This window comes from Notechis scutatus, chromosome 1, assembly GCF_049901735.1.
Source record: "Notechis scutatus isolate UNSWTSFEM ecotype Mainland chromosome 1, rNotScu1.2, whole genome shotgun sequence".
NCBI classification, from domain to species: Eukaryota; Metazoa; Chordata; class Lepidosauria; order Squamata; family Elapidae; genus Notechis; species Notechis scutatus.
The window spans coordinates 81,388,390-81,404,204 of NC_142009.1; the positions used below are offsets into that span (position 1 = coordinate 81,388,390).

At 37.5% G+C, this 15,815-nt stretch overlaps 1 protein-coding gene across 1 annotated transcript in view; it reads right to left on the reverse strand.

Moving 5' to 3' along the window:
- Positions 1–334: 334 nt before the first annotated feature.
- Positions 335–15,815, reverse strand: part of LOC113417031 (solute carrier family 22 member 2-like) — a 38,463-nt gene continuing 22,982 nt past the window's right edge. Inside the window, exons 8-11 of the mRNA XM_026675210.2 lie at positions 13,187–13,401; positions 5,157–5,265; positions 3,792–3,904; positions 335–558 (exon numbers count right to left, since the gene is read on the reverse strand). Of these exons, the coding sequence (XP_026530995.2) occupies positions 434–558; positions 3,792–3,904; positions 5,157–5,265; positions 13,187–13,401 (562 nt within the window). The 3' untranslated portion in view covers positions 335–433. The remainder of the gene's footprint in view (positions 559–3,791; positions 3,905–5,156; positions 5,266–13,186; positions 13,402–15,815) is intronic.

Below are 15,815 nucleotides of genomic sequence, written 5' to 3' on the forward strand. Positions count from 1 at the left end.
TATGTATTGGTCTCTTACCTGCAAAAGGATGTTTATCTTGGTTCTGAGCACTACAGAAGATTTACAGCATACATATATGCATAGAAAACTAAAATGAAATCGCAAAAGTTAAAATAAAAAGGAGGAATAGTGTTTTAACAAATCTAGAACCTCCAGTCATAACACAAAGTTTAAATATCAGGTAAAAAGTATTATTTTCACTGCCCTCTGCTTATTTTTACTGTTTACCTGCTGCGTTTGCTATATTGACAATGTTTGTCAGTTTAACACAGGCACATGTGGAACAAATGAGTGTTTTGTGTGTGTATAAAATACCTGTCCAAATGAAAGACTCTATAGTGTAATGTTTTTATTAGTTAGTGAGCAGGTCTGGACTTTTTATGGACCATAGCTGAGCACACACATTTCAAAAATATTTAACCTTGAATTTGCTTCAGGATTGATTGTTTAATGCAGGTTTGTGGAGGTTTTCTATGTCATCAATGGTCTCGGGCAAGGTGCTCCCTTTGGTCTCAGGCAAAAGCAGCACTGATCCAGAAGCTATGAACCCTATGACAGCTGCAAATAAAACATAAGGAAAATAACATCAGAAACCAAATGATGACATATTGTCAAGATGGGCACACAATCGTGTTATTGTGGATTTTTTACTTTTGCTGCATCGAAATTATTGGTAACAGGAAGTCTTCTACTTACAAGAGTCTGTTTAATGACTCTTCAAATTTACAACAGCACTGAAAAAGTGACTTGTGGCCATTTTTCACACTTATGACTGTTGCAGCATCCCCATGGTGACGTGATTTGCATTTGAATGCAATGTAAAATGTAAACTGACTCACATTTATGGCATGGGATCCCCTTTCGTGACCTTCTGACAAGCAAAATCAATGGGGAAGCCAGATTCACTTAACAACCAGTTACTAATTTAACAACTGCAGTGATTCACTTAACAAATGTGGCAAGAAAAATCGTAAAACGGGGCAAAACTTACTTAACAAATTTCTCACTTAGCAACATAAATTCTGGGCTCAATTGTGGTCGTAAGTCAAGGATTACCCGTATTAAAAATAGGGATTCTTAACTTTGTCATGCCATGGGTCCCTTTGAAAGTCTAATGACCTAGCTTGAACATCTGGCATTTCTTTTTTCATATACAGCCCTAATTTATGTTTAATGATTCTAAGCATTATTTTGCTAGCATGTGAAACTAGGGGTATCATATGTTTGTTTGCACACTCTATTAAGTTTTCTTTTTTGGTATTGGAATATAGATTGACCTCTTCCAGTCTGTTGGCCAATATGTTGTATTCCAGACTTGCTAGCATAGATTGGTTAGAACTTTTACTAATTTAGAATAGAATAGAAAGGACCTTGGAGGTCTTCTGGAGGTATTAACATTTCATGTGATCTTGATTCTCTCCCTCTGTTTATGCAACCTAGGATTGTGTTGGCTTTTTTGGCAGCTGCTGCACACTGCGGACTCATATTTAAATGGTTGTCCACTAGGACTCTGAGATCCCTCTCACAGTTACTACTACTGAGCAAGGTACTACATATACTGTATCTGTGCATTTGATTTTTCTTGCCTAAATGTAGAATCTTACTTTTTTCACCATTAAATTTCATTTTGTTAGATAGTGCCCAATGTTTAAGTCTATCAAGATCCTTCTGTATCTTAAGCCTATCTTCTGGAGTGTTAGCTATTCCTGCCAGCTTGGTGTTGTCTGCAAATTTGATGAGTTCCCCATCTATCCCCTTGTCCAAGTCATTAATGAAGATGTTGAAGAGTATTGGGCCTTTTTCAAGAGTCTTGAGATAGTTCACTGCATACTTTCCTCCATCCAGATGCAGTTCTATTGAGGGCTACACACTGAGTGCGGTTGGTCAGCCAGTTACGAATCCATGAGGCTGTGTAACCCACATTTTTCTACTTTATCTAGTGGTAGATTATAGTCTACTTCATCAAATACCTTACTGAAGTCCAAGTAAATTATATCGACAGCGTTCCTCTGGTCCACTAATTTTGTCACTTTGTCAAAGAATGCAATAAGATTAGTCTGGCATGATCTGTTTTTAACACACCCATATTGGCTTTTGGTTATTACTTTGTAAATTTTCTTTTTCTGTTACTTGTCATGTTTCAGTGTACATTCCATCACTTCCTATAGCTTTCTGAATTGGTAATGACCAGAATGCTGATCCCTAAGTTCGCCTTCTAAGACTAGAAATTCTTTAAATTGGGAATATCTTTTAAGAAATCTTGGATATTGATATTTATACTGTACAGTGCTTCATATACTCCTTCCATCTTTGTTTGATCTCCTTTGAATTGCTTACATTACAATATGTCCATTGGAATAATTCATTCAATTCAAGGTTGGAACTAATTCAAATGTCTTTTTTTTCATGTCTGTTTCCATCCTTCTTCCATTCCATCCTGAATTGGTAATGATCAGAGTGCTGATCTAATGTCACATTCTGGTACTTGAGATTCTTGTACATAGGTAATATCTTCTAAATTACCATGGATTTTGGCATCTGTACCTGGGATGTTAATTAACAGCTCTCTGATATAACTTTATTAAGTTCGTTTTTGAGTCCCAAAGGTGCTTTTTTTTCAAGAGGCAACTGGACTTTCTGGTTTTTCTATGAAGACATTTCGCTTCTCATCCAAGAAGCTTCTTCAGCTTGGAAAGAAAGAGCTGAAGAAGCTTCTTGGATGAGAAGCAAAACATCTTCAAAAGAAAAAAAAAAAAGAAAGTCCAGCTGCCTCTTGAAAAAAAGCACCTTTGGGACAACCATGACCAGGATGACTGAGAATCTTAATAGACATTCCTTTCTGAGGTTTTTCTCTTGCTTGGATTTGGTTTCTCTTCTCTTCTTGACAATTTCCATTCCACAATTCTTTTGGTTCTCTATCAATGAGTACAGGATTTCAAAATGACTCCTGATGTTCTCCTTGACAATGGTTGGTATCAGTGGTGGGATTCAAATTTTTTTACTACCAGTTCTGTGGGCGTAGCTTGGTGGGCATGGCAGGGAAGGATACTGAAAAATCCCCATTCCCTCCCCATCCCACTAACCTGCTTTCCAGCTCCATTCTCCTGTGCAGGGCAGCAAAAGAAGACCCAGCCGATCAGCTGGGACTCAGGAGGCAGTGAAGAGATGGGGGAAGGGTCAGTCAGAGGTAGTATTTGCCGGTTCTCTGAACTACTCAAAATTTCCACTACCAGTTCTCCAGAACTGGTTAGAACCTGCTGAATACCACCTCTGGTTGGTATATGTTCAAGATCATATCATGGAAACTGACTGTCTTTCTTCTTCTTTAGCTTAACTTGAAATTTGCACAGGAGCAGTTTGTGATCTGTTTCAGAGTCAGCACCTGGCCAAATCTTTATGCCATAAATGAACTCCTCCATTTCCTATTAATTAATTTGATTTCTATATACTCCATTTGGTAGTGTCCATGCATAAAGACATTCTGATTATTTGAGGACCATGTGGGCTATGTCTTTGGAGTGACAGAGATCGATAAAATTCATTTTGGTTTCCTAAACCATGTAGTCAAACTATATTTTCCTCTTCTGTGTTTCCTATTTTGGCATTCCAATCTGTAATCACAAGCAGCGCATCTTGCCTGCATATTCTGTATTGTACAATTTATTGTACGATACGGATCTATATAGATCTAAGTCCAGTTAGGTTCAGTTGGACTGAATCCCTGGATGAATACAAAAGGGCATGATTGAGCATTAATGAGCTGTAGCTGCCACAGATAGAATCTTACTTACTGAAGACTACAAGAGGTAGTTCATGCCAGATCTCTGCCAGTCTGTAGACTATAAATGGGGATATGATTCCACCAAAATCACACAGAGAAGAACATACCATCAAGCCAAGGTTTCTGAAAGACAGACAGAAAGAGCAGATTGAAACACTTCAATGCTATATATATATACATACATACATACATACATACATACATACATACATACATACATACATACATATAAAAGAAATGAATAAATGAGAAATTCTTATTAGATAGCCAAGAGCCAAACCTTAATATCATTTTTATTCCCTAGAATACCTCTGAGCTCCAGATAAGCGTATAAGTTTGTTGGGTGGTTGCAATGGTAGACCATTACTGAGAACTGAGGAAATTTTTCCCCACTGAATTCATCATATGTCTTGCAAAAAGTCTGGGGGAGATCTGATTTTAAGATCACCTGATTCTCTAAATAATGAGATGTCCACCATAGAGGTAGGTGCATGAGACATTGTTTTACAAAATTAAAACTTTAGGTTCAAATTTAAAGGAATTGAAAGTGGGTGAAAAGAAAACTAATAGATTTTATTTCGAACATTAGATACGTAATTCTTAAAGGCCTGAAGTTCAATTCCTGTTTATAGTCCTGAAATAAAGCTTTTCACAGTTATGTGACAAGCTATTTTTGTGTGATCACTTCTATACTGGAAACAGCTGTCATTAATTAAGTCTGTCTAGAGCATAAAAGTTTAAAAAAAAACCTTTTTTGATATATTTTTTATAAGAAATTAATATCTTTCTGAACAGAATGGAAATAAATATTACTAAAAATCAGTCATGAGGAAAAGCAAAAGTGGCAGATCTCTCTAGTTTGGGGTTTATGCTGATTTTTTTTGTTTTTAATAGGAACATCCAGGACAACTGCAGATCTGACGTCCTAGGCTTATTGACAAATATGGATACAAAGCAGGGAGGAAAAAGATTCATGAAGAAGGCAGCACAGTCAGCTGATGTGTTTCAGGTTCTCCAAGCCATCCCATGGAGTGACTGTTATATTCCCTTCTATAGTGTTCCAGTTCAAAACTGCCACTATTTCTAGCCACCACCTTGTTTATTTCCCTCCTGGTGAGACCAAGGTTCCTTCCTTAGATGTGGTAAAGGCCACCATCTCATCCCTTGTATTGAACAAAGATTCCCTTAGTTGGCTTTTACTCATGGAAAAGGAGATGCCATTGGTTTTGTCCTGCCTTATCTCCAAAGTTTCTCCACTCTGGCTTGCCATGCTAATTCTATTTACAGTGTTAATTCAGAGGGATCAAAACTGGTGATAGTTGATAGTAATCAAAGATACAGAATTTCTACTTTAATTCCTTGAAGCAGCACCTACCTAAGAAATGTTGGGTACAATTCAGCATTGACAAAGCAGACCATTTCAAAAGCCATAGTAATTCCCAACCTGCCAAAGGAACCTGCAAGAATCTTTAACCAATGCATATCTGAAAAGAAAGCATATGTACACAGTTTACCCAAAATAATTTATTGGAGGAAGATGATTAATACTGGTGCTATAATAGGTAGTCCTCATTTTGCAACCACAACAGGAATTGAGACAACTGGGAAGTGGTTGCTGAGTGAATAATCACATGACCACAACTGTGCTCAAAATTTTACCTCAACTTTCCTTTGTTTTACTGCATCAGCTCTAAATAGCCAGGTAAAGCTAAATGGTGGAGTAGGTTCCTGGAACTCAATTCACAAGGAAGCCGGATAAATCTTATAGTCCTTTTATCCAATTCTCCCACCCCTTGAAATGCTCACCTGGCACTGAGATAATTAGCAAGAAGAAAATTAATGTTTGTATTTACATTCATTGGAGGGAAAGGATTACAAGAGAGTAGGCAAGCAAGCAATGAGGAATATAGTATACATCTAAAGGAATGGGGCCTACAGTTGAAAGCAGGGAGCTTAGGAGGCAAACAAAAGACTTTAGCATGAAAGTGATTAGAGTCTTATCAGTGTCAGGCAGCTATGCAAGCCTTAGAAGAATACTAATCCATTAAGGTCACAGGTGAGCTTGTTAATTTGCTTGAGCATTTTTTAGGGATGCACTGCACTGTAGAAAAAAGCTCAGGAAGAGATAGCTTGTTTAGGCAATCTCTTTATTCTGGAGGTGGGTTGGAGGAAAAACATGTGTCATATATGTGGGCATTGGTAGCAAAGTTGCTTTTTTCATCACCATCATAAATGCAGATGGTCACTGTCTAAGGCAATCACTAGGTAAGGACTACCTGTGCAATTTCCCAGAGAACTAGTGGTAAAGATAAGTCCCACAACATTAACACATTGATTGGATATTAGATTGGATTTTGATTGTACAAGAGCAGACACATTTTTAAAATATATTAGCTTCTACTGATTTAGTAGAATCAGAGCACTGGAATCACTCCTCCAGCTAGCAACAAATGCATTTGACAATCTTCTTGTTCTCTTAGGTCATTGGTCTCCAAACTTGGCAACTTTAAGACTTGTGGACTTCAACTCCCAGAATTCTGGGAAGTCCACAAGTCTAAAAGTTGCCATGTTTGGGGACCCCTGTCCTAGGTACTACATCTGTAATGTGCTTTTAATTGCTATTCTGCTTCCCTCCAAACCTGATTATCCCTTTCAAAAAGTGAGCAATTGGGAGCATACAAGCTCAACTGAAACATTAAATAAATATCCAGCAACCACTTTTATGTAACCCAAGGGGTCGCTGATAAGATAGGTAAATCAGTGAAGCTCATGTGGTAATAAGCCATGATAAGCAATGAAGAAACTTGAATCTCAGTGAACATGACTTACAGGTAGAAAAGAGCATGTAAAGTTAAATGAAGAGCAATAAGGTAATTAAATCATAAAATGAAATAAGGAGCTTCTTATGAGACAAAGGTGAGGGGGGTGGGGGCTGTAAGGAAATTGGATTAAAGGAAAGGGTATCACCCTCTTAGAGATGAAGGGAAGAAACAAAACTTATATTAAACATATTTGGCCATAGATGCAAATTCACATGCATGCAGATTTAGAGACCAAGCCTAGAAGGAATAGCTAGGGAAAAGAAAACAAATGGACTAGTTTAGCAAAGCAACCTGAAGAAATAAAAAAGGAGAGAATTTTAAAGTGAGGTGTAAAGATTACTTGAAAGCAACCATTGTTTGATACAATGTTTCCTACCCGTGGCAACTTCCAGGGATGCGGACTTCAACTCCCAGAATTCTCATCAACAGCCACGCTGGCTATGGAATTCTGGGGTTTGAAGTCTGCAAAGGTGGGAAACATTAGTTTAGTGCAATGAGATGGAAAAGGCTGTTCTCAACTTTTGGTTCTCTAAACAAGGGAAACAAAAGTCTGTTGTTTGTTCATAACTAGAAGTGTCTTGAGTTTCGGACAGATGATGCCCCTTAGTATCCTTCCCTGTTGCGAGTGTTACAGCAAATTGGGTGGAAGGGAATTTAGGCAGGAATAAGCCAAGGTGTTAGGTATAACATTGATACCAAATATAGTTTGGGTGAATAAATATATAAAACTTAGATATCATGGTTTAAGTGCTTATCACTTTAAGCACAATGCTGCAGGCAATTAGCCGATTAAGGGTGCGGTTAGAAGTTACAATATAAGGAAGCATTAGAAGCTGGAAAGCTTACTGCGACTAACTGTGACTTACTGTGACTAACTGTGTCTTACTGTGACCGTAACTGTGCCTGTGACTGAGATGTTCCTGTCTGCTACTGTTTGCTGATTTACTGCGTAATTCTACTGTTCTACTGTTTGAACTTCTTGCTGAATATCCAGCGTTTGTTCCTCTGGAGAGAGGCACCGGAGGAGGAGAATATATCTTTATCGGCTGATAAAGATATTGCAAGGACTCTTAACTTGGACTATACTAGTGAGTCTTACTGGATGGAAATATAGTAAATGACTAATGGACTGAATGACAATGCTTTAAACTCTAAATGGATTAAAAACTATTTAAACGACAAAGAAGTGTTTGTGTTCAGTGTGTGTATACTCTGGGGCCCTTCCACTCTCGTTTGGCTGCCTGGCTTGACTACTGCTGCAATACTCTGCTAGGGTTAATTCCCAAAAACTAACATTGGTTATGGGCCCAGCAGCATAGTCTAACTAACCAGGATATAGCAGAGAGAGTTGGTGTGAGTTGCACATTACTGTAAAAACAAACTGTTTTAATTAGTTTAAAATAGTTAAAATATCTGAAGAGTAATGGCACAAGTAAATTTGTCACAACTGTCCATGATATCCAGGCTGGACGGAACAAACTATGTTTCATGGTCAATGAAATGTAGTTTACTTCTACGTAAAGAAGGTTTGTGGGACATTATAGCAAACCCACCAGATGAGTAGCTGGGATCCTGCTGATGATGATGATAACGAAAAGTTACAAGACTTTAAACTGAAGAATGAGCAGGCTTTATGCATCATAGGACTGACTCTCTGTGATCAGCAGCTTGTCCATATTCGTGGAGAAGAAAATGCTGCAAACTGCTGGGAGAACCTCAGGAAGATTTATGTTCGGGACAGTGTAGGAGCACATATAAATCTTACACCGGAAGCTTTTTCGACGCATCTTCAGAGGAATGGAGATATGTTAGTTCATTTAAACTGTATGAAGAGCATTTTTCAAGAATTGCAAGAAAAAGAGCTTGTTAGTTCATTTAAACTGTATGAAGAGCATTTTTCAAGAATTGCAAGAAAAAGAGCTTATATTTAATGAACTGAAACAAGTCTACATAATATTATCTTCATTAGATCAAAGCTATGATGACTATGTGACTTCGTTAGAGGTATTGCCAAAAGAAAGCCTCTCATTAACCGAGGCTATTAGAAGAAGCCAGAAGAAGGCGTGAGCGTGATTTAGCTGAGAGAAGATAAGAAAGAAGAGAAATTATCTTCAAAGCTTGAAAGAAACCAGCAAAGCAAATTACAGCACCGGAAGAAGAGAATTTATCTTGACGGCATGCACACATAATTAAAAGTGTTTTAATTGTGGAGGCAGAGGAAATTTGGCAAGATTCTGCAAAAAGAGAAAAAGCCAGAATGTAAAAAAGCCAAAGAAAGCATTTGAACTAGCCATGTTTAGCAACTCTGATGTGAAGAATGATCTATGGGTGGTTGACAGTGGCGCATCCCACTGCATCACAAGAGATAAGACAAAATTTATAAAAATGTCTACAAGTTCTCAACATATATCACTTGCAAACGGTTGGAATCTTAAAGCGAAAGGTGAAGGTCTTGCACATTGTCCGTGCATAAACCAGGATATAAAAATGTTGTATGTACCGCAACTAAAGTATAATTTGCTTTCAGTAAGGGTATTAGATAAATTAGGTTATGTAATTACTTTTAAAGATAATAATTGCATAATTGAAAAAGATAACAAAAGGGTAACTGCAGCTTTAAATGGAACATTATATGTCTTAGACAATAGTAAGAAAGGGGAGGCACAAACTGTATTTAATAATATAAAGCCTCATGAAGAATGTATCCATTTATTGCATAGGCGTTTGGGGCATGTAAATTTTAAAATGCTAAAACGTACAGTTCAGTTATCTGAAGGAATAAGGTTAAAACCTTGTGATAAATATTTGCGTTGTAATGTTTGCTGTGAAGATAAGAGCAAAGTATTGCCTGCAAATAGGCTAAATGGTTTCAAAACAAAAAGAACCTTTAGAAGTGGTATTTGCAGACATCATAGGTCCAAAGAAACCCAGTATGGGGGTGCTAGATATATACTGAGCATTATGGACCATTATTCTAGATATGGGTTTTGCTATTTAATGAAAAGCAAAACTGAAACATATCAACATTTTTTCAATTGGATTAGGTTTGCTGAAAGAAAGTCTAAACGACAACTGATAACCCTGGTGACAGATAATGGTACGGAATTTATTAATAACAAATTCCAGAACAGACTTAAGATAGCTGGAATAGAGCATAAGAAGTCTGCTCCATACAGGCCAGAACATAACGCTTTTATTGAGAGAAGAGGTCAAACACTACAGGCAATGGTTAGAACAATGTTAAATGATTCTGGGTTACCTGATTCTTTGTGGGGAGGCTACAATGTGTGCTAATAACATATTGAACAATGTTGTTAATACAACAACAGGTGAAATACCATTCACCAGGTGGCATGGCAGGAAACCTGACCTAAGTTACCTGCACACATTTGGTGCACCAGCATGGGTGCATATTCCTGCACAACTCAGGCATAAAGGGCAACATAGAGCTAAAAGATTTTTCTTCGTTGGTTATCAGGCAAACCATAGGGCATATAGATTTTGGGAGAAAGGCACATCTAAAGTGTTATGTAGTGCTAGTGCCCAATTTCTAGAACATGAAGGATGGGAGAAATTAGAACAGGATACCAATAAAGATATAATTATTGAATCCTATAGAAATCCCATTAATTATCCTGTAACTTTAAAAATAAAGTAAAGAGAAAAATACAGGATGAGATAGTGCCCATAAAGGAAGAAACAGATTCAATAGCTGAACAGGATGAGGAAGATGAACAGGTAGTAGTTCAACAAAGTCCTCCTGTAAGCCCTGTAATTCCCAGAAGAACTACATCGTGTATCTAGACCGCCTGATAGGTACCAGGCTAACACAGTGTGCCAGATTAATCAAGTTCCTAATTCTGTAGAAGAAATTAAAAAGTATCCTACTAAGGAAAAAGAAAGTTGGTATGCAGCAATGAATAAGGAACTGAATTCATTAAGAGATATGAAAGTGTAGTGAGAATGCCAGATTATCTGTAGGTAAGAAGTCCATTGGTTGCAAATGGATATTTAAGGTAAAAACAGATAAAGATGGTAATTTAATCCATAAGGCAAGGTTAGTAGCCCAAGGTTTTAGGCAGAATGCCAATGACTATGATGAAGTGTTTGCACCTAGTCTTAAGGCAGCAACCTTGAGGGCAGCTTTAGTGTGGGCAGCTAGTAAAAACTATATAGTTAACCATCTAGATGTGGAAACTGCTTACTTGCACGCCCATTAAAACATACTATTTATATGAAAAAACCTGTTGGTATTAAAAGTGAGATTAAGGATAATAATGATTGTTGGTTGTTAAAGAAAAGCCTCTATGGTCTTAAACAATCAGGCTATGAATGGAACCAGTATATTGTAAAGGAACTAGACAATATAGGATTTAAAGCTGGTTTAGCGATCCATGTCTGTTTAAGAGGGAGACAAATGGGAAAGTATCATTATTATTACTATTCACAGATGATATTGCATTGATTACTGAAACTAATGATGAAGCAAATAAAATAATAGCATCATTAGGAAAGAGAATAAAAGATCAAGCAATTAGGGGAGATAAAGAAGTATCTCGGTTTGAATATAAAGAAAACACAGAAAGGTTTTAAGATATCTCAGGAAGATAAGATAAGCAAATTGCTAAAAGATTACAAGATGGAGCTTTGTAAGCCGGCTAAGACTCCAATGAGTCAGGAGTTTAGCAACACTGATGAACAAAGCCCGGAGTTTGATAAGGTGATTTATCAATCTTTAATTGGTAGTTTGAGTTATATTAGTAATTGGTCTAGACCAGATATTTCGTACTGTGTGAATCAGTTGGCTAGATTCAATTCTGCACCATATGAAAGACACTGGATTGCAGCTAAGAGGATATTAAGATATCTTAAAAAGACAATGAATTATTCATTGTATTTAGAACCAAAGGGTGATTTAATCCTGAGTGCTTATGCAGATGCTAGCTTTGCATCAGAAAGAGACACTAGAAAGTCGACTTCAGGAACAGCCATAATGCTGGGTAAGACATTAATAGGCTGGAAGTCAATAAGACAACAGCATATAAGTTTGTCTACTATGGAGGCAGAATTCTCCTGTTTATCTCTGTTATGTACAGAATTAATAATGTATAAACAAATGTTAATTGATATAGGTATAACTGTAGATTATCCTATAATTATACATGAAGATAATCAGGCAGCAATTCAAATGGCCACAAATATTGGAGTAAAAACAAGGAGCAAGCATACAGATCTAAGATACCTAAACGTGAGACAATCTGTAAGAAGTAAGATGATTCAGCTAGAGTACTGTATGTCGGAGGACAATTTAGCTGATAATTTTACTAAAGCCCAAGGTGCCAGAAAGCACCAGGAGAGTTGTGAAAAATATGGGATTAGATTGTAAAGGTATTATATATTTATTTCACCCAAAAGGGAGTATGTTAGGTATAACATTGATACCAAATATAGTTTGGGTGAATAAATATATAAAACTTAGATATCATGGTTTAAGTGCTTATCACTTTAAGCACAATGCTGCAGGCAATTAGCCGATTAAGGGTGCGGTTAGAAGTTACAATATAAGGAAGCATTAGAAGCTGGAAAGCTTACTGCGACTAACTGTGACTTACTGTGACTAACTGTGTCTTACTGTGACCGTAACTGTGCCTGTGACTGAGATGTTCCTGTCTGCTACTGTTTGCTGATTTACTGCGTAATTCTACTGTTCTACTGTTTGAACTTCTTGCTGAATATCCAGCGTTTGTTCCTCTGGAGAGAGGCACCGGAGGAGGAGAAGATATCTTTATCGGCTGATAAAGATATTGCAAGGACTCTTAACTTGGACTATACTAGTGAGTCTTACTGGATGGAAATATAGTAAATGACTAATGGACTGAATGACAATGCTTTAAACTCTAAATGGATTAAAAACTATTTAAACTACAAAGAAGTGTTTGTGTTCAGTGTGTGTATACTCTGGGGCCCTTCCACTCTCGTTTGGCTGCCTGGCTTGACTACTGCTGCAATACTCTGCTAGGGGTTAATTCCCAAAAAACTAACACAAGGCATCCTTAGGACTTACATTGATCACACGTCAGCAATCAATATAGCAGGGAGGGAATAAATGGCCTGTTTCTAAGCATGTCCTTTTGCACATGTCACTATCCATCTCTGAATTCAACTACTTAGAAAATCCATTTAAATATGCCCTTGTTGATTATTTAATGGCCTGTTCAAAAGACATTTCAAAAAGCTGTTTGATATTCTTTTGCACTGAAAGTAAGTGTGAAATCCACCAAATAGCTTCATTCTGACCACTATATTAGCTTTGATGAAGCAGTTCAGTCCGTTTCTATCAGAGTCCAGAATCCCTCAAACATCGTTATTCATCACAATATCATCATTTTATCCATATTGTGCATAGTTTTTTTTGTTCTCTTATCACGTGACCCTCCAACTTCTTGGGTTGTTCCTCTTTATGTCCCTGCAGAAAGACTGCTTGTAACCATCAGTTTGCTAAAGTAGATTCTTGTAGCATTTTCCTCCAGGCTGCCTTTAGTCAGGGCAATTTAAAAAAAATGGACAGACATTATGTACTTACCATCTGGGCTGAAAGCTGTAACCAGGCAAGCAATTCCAGCCACCAGATTAGATGCTGCCCAGGGATAACGACGGCCTACACGCTCTATGGTGATGATGAGGATGAAAGCAGCTGGAAATTCAACAAGGGTGGCATAGAAAAAATCCAGGTAAACATTTCCACCAGCAACTCCTATGTGCATAATAAGTCCTTGGTACATTATGGCACTTGTGAACCTAGGAAAAGAAGAACAACAATAGATACAAACTTAAGGTAAACCATTCCAAACTTGATTGCAGAAAATACGATGTCAGCAACAGAGTTGTCAATCCCTGGAATGCACTACCTGACTCTGCGGTCTCTTCCCCAAACCCTCAAAACATTAACCTCAGATTGTCTTCTGTTGACCTCACCCCATTCCTAAGAAGTCTGTAAGGGGCATGCATAAGAGCACCAACCTGCCTACCGTTCCAGTCCTAATGTCCCCTTTTATCTGTACCCATTTGATGCACTCATAATCATGTTCCTAATTATATCTGTTATCAAAAACCTGCTTGACAAAATAAATAAATAAAAATAAAAACAACAGTTAATTGGGTCTAGATTTATTATCCAGCAAGTCTGGAAAGAATCAGTGCTCCAGATTTGTCATGTCAATCCCACATTATGTTACTAATATAAGCAAGCTGATGCATGATCAGGTTTTGTTAGTAGAAGTTTTTTGGTCTTCTGGGATTTTGACTGTGAAAAAGTTTGGTTCTCCATGTGGGCATGTATGTTCCTTAGATTTGCATCCATATTTCTTCTATTGATTTGCATCCATATCTCTTCTTTCTTGGAAGAGAATATATGTAGCTCAGAATTGAATCGTGGAATCCTTGATGCCGTGATGATATTACCCAGTTGGGTAATTAATTTACAACTAAACAAACCAAGCTCTGAGAGCCCCAAGGGCTCCACGATTCTTTTCTCCTTCCAGAATTTTCTGCCATTAACTGATAATGGTATGAATAGATTAAAAAAAGTAATTAGGCAATAGGAGCTTGTTGGAAAATAGGAAGTTGTTTTTCTATTAGATATTGTAACTCCACAACCCACAATTTATATGAATGGGAAATGCACTACTTCCATCTTCTCTTTAGCTTGCTTCCTTTACTTGTTTATGCAGCTTCCCCCTCCAAAATAAGAATGAATGAATGGACAAACAAACAATAGGAAAGCCTGCAATATCTTCTCAGACGTTCTATCATTTATGCTGAAGTTGTCAATTTAAAGCCCATATAATCTGGGCTGGCATTGGGTTTCCTCAGTCCTAAGCCAACACTTCACCATGGTAGCTCTGAATAAACTGTATGAGAATTGGAAACTGAGTAGAGAATTGGGTTTTCTGCATTAATCCAAATTCTTACATCCTGTTTGCCCTCTCCTCAGTCTCCATGCACTCAGCAGGTAGATCTGAAAGGAAAGAATAATTATATTCACTAGTATATGAGCACAGCTCTCTATGTGATCCTGGTAGATTCTGCTTTATCGGTACCCCAAATTACAGAGAAAGCTGTACTTCCATTTGCATGAATGCGAGTATAAATTTTGCTTTGGCCTCTTTGCTCAGTGCTATGAAATTGACAACAGTAAGAGGCAGAATGGTCTGATGTTAGCTTTGTGCAGTAGTGTAGATAGGAAGCATGGCTACATGAGCTAATTCTCCTTTATTGTAAAGCAAGTGTCTTCAACTGTGTGTGTTCTACATGGTACAGCCTTATTAATCTGTAATTTTAAAAGCAATGAGTTTGGTCACACAAAGTAAATCAAAGTTTTAAAACAATTTTTATGTTTTAGATTCTAAAAAAATGAAAATCACGATAACAATTCTGGCAAAAAATTGATGGTTCCCCCAACCAAATATTGATGGTTCCCCCAACCAAAAGTGTTTGTCCTATTTATACTCTTATCAGTGTGGAGAAAATTCAGTTTCTGAAAGCTGTGCTAATAGGTTTCAATCAGCAGTAAATGTTAAATCAGGTACAGGTGGCCCCTCGTTTCACAATAGCCTCAGAGATTGAACTTTTGCATTTACAGATGTAATGAAAAAAAACTTGGCAAGTTTAAGACTTGTGGACTTCAACTCCCAGAATTCCTGAGCTAACATGATTGGAGGAGGAATTCTGGGAGTTGAAGTCCACAAGTCTTAAAGCTATCAAGTTAAAGCTGTAAGGTTTCAGTAACAGAATCTTGCAAGTCTGAAATTACATTTCTCCCCCCTGTCCTGTTTAGAGCCAAAGAAACTACAGAGGATCCCTTGTGAGATATTTGCTGCTGTGGTTAAACTGTCACTTATCCAACCATTGCCCTGGTTGTGGCCTCCCTGTCTCCTAAGGTCCTTCCTATATAGCTTTACAGCCAACAGGCACAAAGTTTGGTGCAATTAAGATGTTGGTTAAGGCATCAGGTTAGAAGCCAGGAGATTATGAATTCTAGTTCCACCTTAGGTATGGAAGTCAGGGATGGTTTTGGGTCAGTCTTTCTCTCTCATCCCTAGGAGGGAGGCAAAGGAAACCACTTCTGCAATCTTGCCAAGAAGACTGTAGGGACTTGTCCAGACAGTCACCAGGAGTTAAAACTGTCTCAAAGGCATTTAAACAAAAACCCT